Raw genomic sequence first — 12,541 nt, 5'->3', positions numbered from 1 at the left:
ATGGACAATGTAACAGAAATGACTGCTACAGTCTAGGCTACCATAATGTCTAGGAACAGATCCTGAGTTGCAGGATGATTCTTCTTGTCCAGAGCAATTCTGCCTGCCAAGGTACAGCAACTTGTGCTTGCTGCAGGAAGTCTCCACTAGCTTTCAAGTGATCATGCAGTTTTATCACTGCTCTTTGCTTCTTAATGCATCCTGTGAAATCTCTTGCTGAAGCATTTGAGTACCATCCCAGCACATTAATACTTCACTTGTTCTTTTGCAGGAAACAGATCTCATTCTGACCTTTAATATCTCAATGCACCGCTCTTGGTGGATGGAGAATGGGCCAGGCTGCACCGTGACTTCAGTAACCCCAGCACCAGACTGGGCACCAGAGGATCATCGCTATATCACTGTCTCGGGGTGTTTTCTTGAATATCAGTACATAGAAGTGGCTCACAGTTCTCTTCAGATCTTCCTTGCAGTAAGTGTTTGCAGATAGCTTCACTTCCACTACCTTTTCTAGAGTTCTTCTTGCAGCACGTCATCAGCAGAATGTTATGGCATTCATTCACATACCCTGGCTCGAAGTGTTAGTTTTGTTATAAAACTCTATTGTCTTGCAGCTAGTTCAAGACACCTGTGCATAAAAAGCTCCAACTTATATATTTATTGTTGTGAGAAGTGCTGACATGACACACTCTGTTTTTCTGGCCTTCATTTTGACCATTGATCATGCCACAAATCATTTATAGCAGGTTACATTCAAATTGCACTATAGATTATAAATTGTAACATAATAAGAACTTAAAGCTATTGCTATGAAAGCCAAACTGAATACAAAAGAAAACACAAAATGAAGGAGATATTTTCAGCAGTAAAAATAAATACACTGACTCAAAAATAGTTCACAGGACTCAAAACTGGACAATTTGTATTTAGCCATATTAATCAAGATGCACTGGAGGAAAACGGGAAAAGTTCTTCCCAAAAGAAGAAAATGTTGTACTTGTATGAAAATCAAAACCAGAAGTCTTAAATCTTTTAAGAGGATAAGAATCCACTGTCACAATGCAGAAAAACAGCTTGCTTTGGGCAAAACTGATAGCTTTTTCAACAATATTTACCTGAACTAATCATTTTGCCTTGTGTTGTCTCTGATCTAGGTGAAAAGATTACATAATCACTGAATTAATTACATTGAATGAAAATGTGCATATTTATGTTTGCTCTAATAAAACATGCATGTTATGCCCAGGTAGATATATATATATGAAGCAAATAAATCTACTAGTGTACCTATAAATTTGGACCAGTGCCTGGGTACATGACTCCCTCTATATAAAATTTTTGTTCAAGAGATTCCAATGTTTTGTCCGAATAGGGACCATTCTGACAGAGGAAATTTGGTTGGCTAGATTCAGAAATTCCTGTAAGGTGGTTAGACAGTCCATAATATATAATGTGGCCATGAACTACCCAAAAGTGAGCAGTTTTTCCATCTGTCTGTTCCCCACCATAGCTGTAAAAGGTCAAGTACCAGGTGGGGTCAGGACAGCATATCTCTGTGTTGATACATTGGGGGGGTTCACTGGAAAGTAGAGCTACCTGCCTTCAGTGGAGCCATCCCAGGTCTCCATGCTCCTCAACTTGCTGTGTTGTAGCAGAGCAAAAGGACCCTGACCAAGAAGGTAGCAAGGCATACATTAGATAAGTCTGAAAGACAAAAGCAGTCCTTTCTCCATCTGGTTCACATTGCAGTGAACCAGCTACAGGTGGTGCAGAAAAGACAAAGAGAAAAGTGCAACAAAATAAGTTTGAATAAGTAAATAAAATTAAAATAGCTTTACAATTTTATTTACAAGCAATTGTAATCACTCAAGCTTAACTTGTAGAAACATGGAATCATTTAGATTAGGAAAGACCTTTAAGATCGAGTCCAACCATAAACCTAACACTGCCAAGTCCACCTCTAAACCATGTCCCTAAGCACCACATGTACACATCTTTTAAATATCTTCAGGGATGATGACTCAGTTGCTTTGCTTAGCTGCTCCAGTGCTTGACAACCCCTTTGAAGAATATTTCCTGGTATCCAGTCCTCCCCTGATGTAACTTGAGGCCATTTTCTCTTGTCTTATCTCTTGTGAGAAGAAATCGACACCCACCTCATCACAACCTCCTTTCAGGTCTCCCTCTTTCAAAGTCTCCCCTGAGCATTTTTTCTTTCTCCAGGCTAAACAACCCCAGTCCCCTCAAACACTCCTCATAAGACTTGTTCTTTAGATTTTTCACCAGCTTTGTTGCTCCTCTTTGGACACTCTCCAGCATCTCAGTGTCTTTCTTGTAGTGAGAGGCCCAAAACCAAACATTGTACTTAAGAAGCAACCTCACCAGTGCTGAGCACAAGGGAAAATCAATTCCCTATTCCTACTCTATTTCTGACACAAGCCAGGATGCTGTTGGCCTTCTTGGTCACCTCGGCACACTGCTGGCTCATCTTCAGCCAGCAGTTGACCAACACCCCCAGGTCCCTTTCCACCAGGCATCTTTTCAGACACTCTTCCCCAAGCCTGTAGCATTGCATGGGGTTATTGTGACCGAAGTGCAGCACTTTTCCTTGTTGAACCTCATACAGCTGGCCTCAGCCCATTTCTCTAGCCTGTCCAGATATCTCTGTAGAACCTTTCTATACTCAAGCCCTCCAAAGGAGATATCCAGACTTGTTTTTCTACCTTTTTGTATGTAATGAATAATGAACAAGAAACTCAGGGAATATATAGTTGAAGCTCAATTCTGTTCCTCATGTAACAAGGTTTTTTTGTGTGTCTATGTCTAAATAGGGCTGTGTACCTATATAAGGTCATTCTTTGCAAGCCAGGGTATTGGCTCGGAACAATAAAGCATTGGTAATATGCTAGCTATAGCCAACTACATCTGGGTTTATATTTCCATTTTTGTTACTGTAAGTGTGATTATTATAGATAAAGAGCTATACAGTATAAGTATAGATTTTATAGATTTTCCAAACTTAGTGTTTGCAGCTTTACATCATTTTCACATTTCCAGTTGTGACCAAAGGGTTCTTTTTGAAACAGAAACACTAGCATAAATTCACTATCATATTAAATGTGAGAAACAAAGGAATTACCTGGCACCACTCAGTGACGTATAACACAAAGTTAGAAGAGCAGGTATTTTTTAGTTTTCAGCGAACAAGTTTTTAGCAAACCCAAGTCTTAGATCAGATTTACCTCTAGTTAGTAGAAAGAAATTAATCTCCCCTTTCTACTTTCTTTTATGGGCACTTAAGTGGATCTTGCACTTTAACTGTAACACTATAAATTGCAAACTACAAATTGGTTACTTGCTTTCTATTTGTATTTCCGTCTGCTCATGACAATGATCAAGCTAATGTTGATCTTGGCTTTTTCACAGGCTTGTGGCACTGCAGCATGTTTTTAAGGATGTTTTCTACTGCCTACTGCTAAAAAGTTCAAAAGCCATTCAGATTCACTGAGAACCACTTATTAGTCTTTGAAAACATTATACTGACTGTATTTCATACAGCTTGCCAGTAAGCTACAGAAGGTTAGGCTTCTCATAGACATGATACTTGCTGTGGATAACTTAGTGGAAAAGTATGACAGCTAATATAAAAGCAATAAAACCCCCATGGTTTACACATTCTAAAAATCAAATCTCAAGGTGGGCTGTGGAATATTTCAAGGACTGCAGACAGATACTCTGCTGAGGAGATGCAGAGTACTCAGTCTCCAAGAGAACACCTGTCTCCAGAGGAATATGTTCTAGTAGCAAACAACACCAGATTGCAAACCATATTAATGCTGCTGGTAATTCTGTGCAAGTCAACATACATTTTAGTTCTTTTTAAGAGTAAAATTTTGGAGACTTTTCATTTCTCCTACTGCTTAAACAAAGCAGTATTTAAAGCAACTAACTAGAATGTTAAGTGAACCCAATGGTCAGGAGAGTTCGCAGTGTGCAGAGTGATGTTGTTCATTGCATAACACCACTGTTAGAGACTAAAAAGAGACAGATGTGATGAGGCACAGATCTTTTGCTAGCTTCTCCCAAGGACTGGGTTTTGCTCAGAATAAACAAAAAAATTGACAAAATTGATAATTTAGCTCACACTGAAGAAGAAACAGAAAATTCTGTTTAGTGGTCTCTATATTTTGACCCGTGAACACTCAGGGTTTAGAAAATTTTCGAAATATGGAAATATTATTTGAGAACTAAAGTATGGAATAATTTTTTTTTTCATAAACCAGGGATTATCCTAATTTGATATTTAGCATTTATGTAGGCAAATCAGGGCTGAAACCCGCAGTGATAGTAGGGTCTGCAAAGCAGCCACAACCGCTCCTTTGTCCTATGACACACAGCACTTAATACATTGGTTAGTGCTGGTGGAACACTGCAGGCTCTGTAGTCAGTAAATCTATCATTAAATCAACCCTTGTATCACGGATATAAAAAAATGACCATATAATATACAGTTATGTCTGCCTTTTAGCCATTCCCATGTCAGTACATTACTTCTTGCTCACGTACTAATTTTTTTTCGTGTTTATGGAAACCTATTTTAAAGATCTTCCACTAATTTTTCATTCAATTATTGCAGTAGTTGCCTTTCTGAAGTGGTAGCAGTGGTACACCACCAAAATCTCAGTGTCACACACCATACTTGTCAGTTTTTACTCTGTGCTCCATACCAATACCTCCCATTTGGTTCTTTTGAGACTGAGCCACTTTGCTATCCTTTCATCTCTACATCTTACCATCCTCTTCCAGCAAGTTAACAAGAGAGAAGTGTTCAGGATGAAGAAGGAAGAACACAAGGGAGGGGAATCTCTTTCATTCTTCAGTGCAGCTTTGCAGCCTGCAGTGCTGCAAAATAAACAAACATATTTTAGGGCACCACCTGCAGCACACAGCTGCATGGAACTGAACAGAACTGCTAAGAGTGTGATTTGTTCTGTGTGAAACCCTGGGGTCTGGGAAATCATGAAGGTGGTATTTCTATGGTACAATTCCCTCGTTTCCTGCCCTCCCCAGTTCTTGATCAATATCATAGCTGATTCTGTAAAGATGAGATCTTTGCCTTGTTGCACTTTGACAGCAACAGTAATTTATTTAATGTTGTGCAACTAGCTGATTTAATGCTGTGCTGGAGAAAAAAAAAATGCATATTTTTGGCCACAACTAATCTGTTTTGGTTGTTGCACAAAGCTAACCATCAGTGCAGCCTGTGCTCGCATACTAGACCAAATTCTCCACTCGCCCCATTTATAAAGTTATGAAATTTATGAAGTCCCATTTATAAAGTTATGAAATCTTGCACACCTGGACCATCCAATGTGCTCTGCAAGGATCACAATTCTCCCTGTCCTTCGGACCTACGTATTACCAAAATGAACTGATCTGGTGATGGCATGACTTGGACACCCATATGCTTCATACTTTAAGGTGTCCTTATGTGCTTAATGGTTATTGATTCTTGCTGCTTCCATCAGAGAAGCTATTTCATTTTCAGGACTCCTGGGTTATCAAAGATAGATAGATGGACTTAAATTACTGATCTCTGGAAATAATTCTTTCAGGTGAAGAATGAGGTCAGTGGTACTAATGGAGATTTGATTTATGATTGGTTTGTGAAATTTGAGTTACACTTTGTATAATATTTGCAGAGCAGAGACTGAATGAAAGCTCCCACCCACCATTATATTTGCCACTTCACCATGGGGAAGGTAGTGCCAAAGGAGGGACACAATGCAGGTTATACGCCCCTGCTAAGCTTGGCATGTAATGTCAGTGCTTAAGACAGACATTGGCTCTGTGTATAAATAGTATATGCATTCCAACCTTTTAGTCACGTAGCTAAAAAAGGTCACAAGCTCACAGTTTCGTAGGCAGCCACACCCATCAGTGTCTAACTGTGTTCTAACTATGGATCTTACGTACAATTTTCTTTGCTGACACTTTATTGAACACTTGTCTTATAACAGAAGGTGGAAATCTTTTCAGTTCAGGCCCTGAGCTCTGTTTGAGGTCAGTGGATTCTTTTTCCAGGTGTGTGACAATGTCCTTGGGAAAATTATTTCATCTCTCTCTGTTGCTTCTCAGGTGCTGCAGACAGAAAAGCATGCCTAAATTTTTCATGTTCAGTTTATGAGACAGTGTACTGTTTGCAGAGATAGGGATCTCAGATCTCTCAATAAACCTATAAATGTGGATGACACCCAGTACAGTAAGGCTTTTATATGGTACAAGGAAATTATAATGGTAATTGCATTTCACACAGAAATAGAGTTCTGATTCTCTACATCTTCCTTCTGCCTGTGTTTTGCTCTTTGATTATGCATGACCTGCCCCACTCCCACAAGGCTGTTCTTGCAGAAGTCGAAAAATTAAAATCCATTTGTAGATTAAACTTTGAAAATATGCAAATAAAAGATCAGCCTTGAAGATAAGTGTGACAGAATTACATATCTATTTGCCAACGCAAGATTAAAAGTATTTATTATGCTTGTCTTTTACTCCTCACTTACAAGTCACAAGTCTATTGATTTTAGTGGAACTAAGTGCCTGAGTTATGGGAATAAGACTAATGTGAAGGCATCACCTTAGCCAATTTGGGTTTTAGTTACATAGCCCTCAAAAAGATGAACTGTGCAATATTATTCAGTAAAATGAGTGGGGAAAGAGCATTTCTTGTGTACTGTATCTACATTATTGATGGTAACTTACACACCAAATAAATAAAAACATAAGTAAACACAAAAATATTGACCATTTTCATTGTGATCCTGTCCACTGACTTTTAGATGCTGTACATTAGTCTTAATTCCTATTTGTTCCTTCCTGTACTTGAGTATATGCTTCATGCAACCATTAGAATTATTATTTCATTCTTTAAAACTTGTAATATATAATTATCCATCCATGCTGGTTACGGTAAATGTGTACTGCTTGGGATTCTGCAAAGTCTGCATCATGCATAATACCTTTCGAGCTCTGACACTGTCAGATTGATTTAAAACATCACAAAGCATAACTGTGTTATTAAGATGCAATTATACACTTATGCAGTTAGGATGACAGCTTCAAAATCTCTGCTCTGTTGCAGACTTATAGCATGACCTTTGTCAGGGTGCTTAAGTTACATGTTATTGTCTGTACTATGCAAACAATGGTCATTAAATATTTCAGAAAGATGTTGCCAGGATAATTCCATCAAATATTGCAAGGTAATCAAATATTACAGAAAAGTGGTCTGTGTATGTATTCAAGCCCTTCGAACAGTGGAATAGCATTAATGTTCCCTGCTTCTCTCAAGGATTAATAGTAATTAGAATAGGGTACTCTTAAAATCCTTAATGTTAGTATAGCACAAGTGACATTAAACAGTTCCATGCCCTTGTGGCGATGTGGGAGTAGTTAGTAATTATGTACAGTATAGGAATTTCTTTACTGGACTGCCTATTTGTGCTTTAGACCTGCATGCTCAAATATGTTTCTAACAGTATGTCAACTAAAAGCCCCCAGAAGTGCTGAGGACAGTATGATTGCAAAGCAAAGCAGTGGTTCCTGTCCAAAGGACTAACCTTCAAAGTATGAAACAAGCCAGCCAAGCCTTATGTACAGAAGAGAGGAGAAAGACAGGAAAACAGAAGGGGAATACTAGTTTGCAGTTTCAGTGCTCCTCCTGTTTGAATATTGTAAGGGGTTTTTTGTAGGCATAACAGACAAGCTCTAAAAAGGTCTATGAACCAGAAAAAAAATTAGTAAACTTTGCATTATCCAGTGGAAAATTCTCCTGAAAGGCAGCAAAAGAGGAAAGACTGTGAACTTTTGAAATTTAAGTGGCTGACAACGAGATGGTGGCTCGTCAGTGGTGCACTTTCATACTTACAGGAGAGGACAAGCCAGGTGAGACAAGTCACAGAGAGCCTTCCAGGTGAGTGGAGTAGTTGAAACTCACTGGAAGAAAGTAAGGAGAAGAAATGGAGGGACAAAGTGTGCTGCGGAAAATAATCTCTGCAGGTGCCTTCCAGATGGGCTCAGTCTAGACTGAGATGTTGGTCAGGAGCAAGGAGAGGATGTGACATCTATAGTCAGGATGCTTCTCTGAAGCTGAGACTCACCGAGTGAGACATCGGGACGGAATCGGCAGGACAGCAGAGGTTAAAGGAACAGAGAGCTTATAAAACTGCATGTAGAGCAGGAAGGGGAAATGACTCATCTGCAAAAGAAAACTATTTTTTCTTTTTTTTTTTTTTTTAAATTTGAGAAGACATTGATGAGATCTGAGCAGAGAAAAAGACTAGCAACTCTTCCAGACACCAGCAAATGAGAGAGCAGAACTGTCAGAGAGAAGCATGATGGAATGGCTCCCATGACTAGAGCATGAGAAGAGGACAAGCTCTTTAGAAAAGACAGGTAGGGGAGAAGAGGAGGGGGTGTTGCCATCAGTAATCAGCTGGAGTCCATGGAGCTAGGCCTGAGAATGGATGACAAGCTGACCAAGAGCTTGTGGGTCAGAATTAAAGGGGAGGCAGGGGAATGTGATATCATAGTGGGAGTCTGCTAGAGGCCACCTGGCCAGGAAGACCAAGGGGGATGAGGCCCTCTATAGACAGACAGGAGTGGCTTCATGTTCACAAGGCCTGGTCTTCATAGGGGAATTCAACCACCCTTATATCTATTAGAAGGATGGCACAGCAGGTCACCAGCAATTCAAAAGTTCCTGGAATGCACTGATGATGATTTCCCTCTCCAAGTGGTAGCAAGAAAATGTGCTATGCTGGATCTTTTTCTCACCAACAAGGAGGGGCTAGTGGCTAACATGAAGCTCAAGGACAACCTTGGCTGCAATGACCACAAAATGGTGGAATTCAAGATCCTTAGGATGCAAGGATGGTGTGCAACAAGCTCACTACCCTGGACTTCAAGAGAGCAGAACTGTACCTCTTCAAGGATCTGCTCGGTCTCTTATCATTGCATAAAGTCCTGGAGGGAGGAGGGGCCCTAGGAAGCTGGTCATATTCAAGGATCACCTCCTCCAAGCCCAGGGATATTGCATCCCATAAAAGAGGAAGACATGCCAGAATGCCAGCAGGCCTGCAAGGGTGAACAAGGAGCTCCTGGACACACTTAGACGAAAAAAAGAAAGCCTACAGAGAGGGGAAGGAAGTACAGGTAGCCTGGGATGAATACACAAGTTGTTCAAGCAGCCAGGGATCAGATTAGAAAAGCTAAAGCCATGGTAGAACTAAATCTGGCCGGGGACATCAAGGGTAGCAAGAAAAACTTCTAGAGTTATGTCAGTGATAAAAGGATGGCTAGGAAAGATGTGGGTCCTTTCCGGAAGGAAGCAGCAGACCTGGTCATGAGAAGGCTGAGGTACACAACAACTTCTTTGCCTCAGTCTTCACCTGCAAGGGCTCTAGCCCCACTGCCCAAGCTGCAGAAGGGAAAGGCAGGGACTAGGAGAAGGAAGATCTACCCGCTGAGTGTGAAGACCAGGTTTGAGACCACCTAAAGAACCTAAAGTTGTAAAAGTCATGAGTCCTGATGTGATCCATCTATGCATGATACTGGAACTGATAGATGAAGTGGCTAAGCCACTATCCACCATATCTGAGAAGCTTTGGAAGTCAGGTGAAATTCCCACAGCCTGGAAAAGGGGAAACATAACTCCCATTTTCAAAAAGGGAAAAGGGAAGACCAGGGCAACTAGAGTCCAGTCAGTCTCACATCCATGCCTCCACTGTCATGGAGCAGATACTCTGGAAGGCTCTGTTAAGGCACATGGAAAATGAGGAGGTGATTTATGGCAGTCAAAATAGCTTCACCAAGGGCAAGTGATGCTTTACAAATTTGGTGGTCTTATACCATGGAGTTACAGCATCAGTGGATAAAGGAAGAGCAACTAAGAGCACTTACCTGGACTTGTGCAAAGCATGCAACACTGTACCACATAGCAACCTGGTCTCTAAATTGGAGAGACATGAATTTGATGGATGGCCACTTGGTGGATAAAGAATCGTCTGGATGGTCACACTCAAAGTGCTGTGATCAATGGCTCAATGTCAAAGTGGAGACCAGTGATGAGTGATGTTCCTCAGCAGCTGGTAGTGGGACTGGTGCCATTTAACATCTTTGTCCATGATATGGACAGTGGAATCAAGTGCACCCTCAGCAAGTGTGCCAATGACACCGAGCTATGTGATGCATTCACCACGCGGGAAGGAAGGGATACCATCCAGAGGGACCTTGGCAGGCTTGAGAAGTGGGCCCATGCCTACCTTATGAAGTTCAAGACCACATGCAAGGTCATGCACCTGGGTCGAGGCAATCCCAACCACAAATATAGACTAGGCAATGAGTGGATTGAGAATAGTCCTGAGAAGAAAGGCTTGGGGGTGCTGGCTGATGAAAAGCTCAATATAAGCCAAAAATGCAGGATTGCAGCCCAGAAAGCCAACTGTATCCTGGGATGCATCAAAAGAAGCGTGGCCAGCAGGTTGAGGGAGGTGATTCTCCCTCTCTACTCTATTGTCATGAGACCCTACCTGGAGTGCTGCATCCAGCTCTGGAGTCCCCAACCCAAGAAGGATGTGGACCTGTTGGTTCAGATGTAGAGAAGAGCCATGAAGATGATCAAAGGGCTGGAACACCTGCCCTGTGAGGACAGGCTGAGAGAGCTGGGGCTGTTCAGCCTGGAGAAGAGAAGGCTCCAGGGAGACCTTATTGTGGCCTTCTAGTATCTGAAGGGGGCCTACAAGAGAGCTGGGGTGGGACTTTTTATGAGGGCTTGTAGTGATAGGGTGAGTAGTAATGGGTTCAAACTGGAAGAATGTAGATTTAGATTAGAAATTAAGAAGTTTTTCACGATGAGGGTAGTGAGACACTGGAACAGGTTGCCCAGGGAGGTTGTAGGTGCCCCGACACTGGATGTGTTTAAGACTAAGTTGGATGGGTCTTTGAGCAACGTGCTCTAGTGGGAGCTGTCCCTGGCCATGGCAGCGGGTTTGGAACTGGGTGATCCTTAAGGTCTCTTTCTACCCAAACCATTATGACTATGTGACTCTATGACTAAAAGAAGCAAGTAGAAGGTGTAAAGCGTGTGGGTGTATCAGCAGGACAGACTGCACGACAGGAGGAAGAGCAAAAGAATGAAGACAGGAGATATAAGGAAGGGAGCCATAACATGAAAAATAAAACCTGCCTAACTAATGATGTCATTAGGAATGAGACAAACATCAAAAGAATGTTTCTGTGGGTTACAAAATGTGCATGAGAGGAACCAAATGCGACATAAGTTGGTTCTGTCTTGTCCAGGTTGAAATTCTAAAAGTAAGCAAGCAGGTCCTTTTTTCAGAGCTGTAAGGACTTAGGGCAAGTAACAATCTAAGAATTTGTACTGTATTAAAGATCTTCACTGAGTTCAGACGGATTTTGCTCATCTTTTAGGATGTGTCACCAGTTGATATAGGCTTCAGGGTATTCTAGTTAACTAGAATATACCATTCCTGTGCTCAAAATACATAAAATGGAATATGCTGGGAGGGGGAAATAATATAAAGATCAGATCGGTTTGCTGCTAATGCAAGAGCCAAAGCTCTTGCAAAACATCTGCCTCTCAGTTGTAACACTAAGCTAACACTGGATTCTTTATTTTCAAGTCCTCGGTTCCTTTGTGCTGATGAAAAGTAGCATATAGTACATCAATTTGCAGTAATAATCCTGATGCTATTTTCCTTTCTAGCCACACAGTGGTCTTGTTGTGCAAGAGGCATATCTTGCACAAAAAAAAAGCCCTTGCTTAGATTTACACTTGCTCGTTTTGTCTCCCTACCTCCCTTTTGACAGCAGCCTCCACCTCTTCCACGCACATGCACATATCTTGCACACCAGATTCCTCCACCTATGCTTGTAGAGTGGTGAGAATATTTATAAATGAGAAAGGAGACGGGAGCTCATGTAATCAAGTTTTGACTCTTTGAACCTAATGGGAAAAAATAACATTATTTAATTAAGGTGGAGTTCCTTTCTGGGGCAGCACAATGACTGAAAGAAAATTGATTCTTAATGATATATATTGGTACTTTTGAAAGACTGTTTTTTCATTGGGTAAAATCAACACAATAGAAAGAGGGTATGAATCATTGTAAAGTGATAATTTAATAACACTGTTGTGCCATGTTAGCTGAGGAGCAACATCAGGTTCAGCCATCTTTGACATTGCCTCAGAGCACAGTGTATTGCTGTTTCTCTGACAATGATATTAGAGTATATGTCGTTAGTGTTTTGAAGGATTACTGTAAGAGAATTTGGTATGCCTACACTTGTTAACCATTGTTGCTTCTATCAGATTTTACCTGCCTTTCTTCACTACTCCTTACAGAAAACCAAACTGAATGCATCAAAGCATAAATGGTTTTTTTAACGAGCAGGGAGCTTTGTCAGTAGAACTGTACTCATTAGTTTCCCTAGAAGCTTCTCTTCTTAATGAATTGGGTTC

General features: G+C 40.9%; 1 protein-coding gene across 1 annotated transcript in view; it reads left to right on the top strand.

Annotated features, from left to right (window-relative positions):
• The first annotated feature begins 274 nt into the window (after positions 1-274).
• The window catches only part of LOC103773905 (sodium/potassium-transporting ATPase subunit beta-1-interacting protein 2), a 73,990-nt gene continuing 61,723 nt past the window's right edge, over positions 275-12,541 (top strand). Inside the window, exon 1 of the mRNA XM_008941287.1 lies at positions 275-472. Coding sequence (XP_008939535.1) covers positions 305-472 — 168 coding nt within the window. The 5' untranslated portion in view covers positions 275-304. The remainder of the gene's footprint in view (positions 473-12,541) is intronic.

Source organism: Merops nubicus, unplaced genomic scaffold (genome assembly GCF_000691845.1).
Source record: "Merops nubicus isolate BGI_N331 unplaced genomic scaffold, ASM69184v1 scaffold7935, whole genome shotgun sequence".
In the NCBI taxonomy this organism is placed as follows: domain Eukaryota; kingdom Metazoa; phylum Chordata; class Aves; order Coraciiformes; family Meropidae; genus Merops; species Merops nubicus.
Note: the sequence above shows the minus strand (reverse complement) of the source record. Positions and strands in the feature narration are given on the sequence as shown.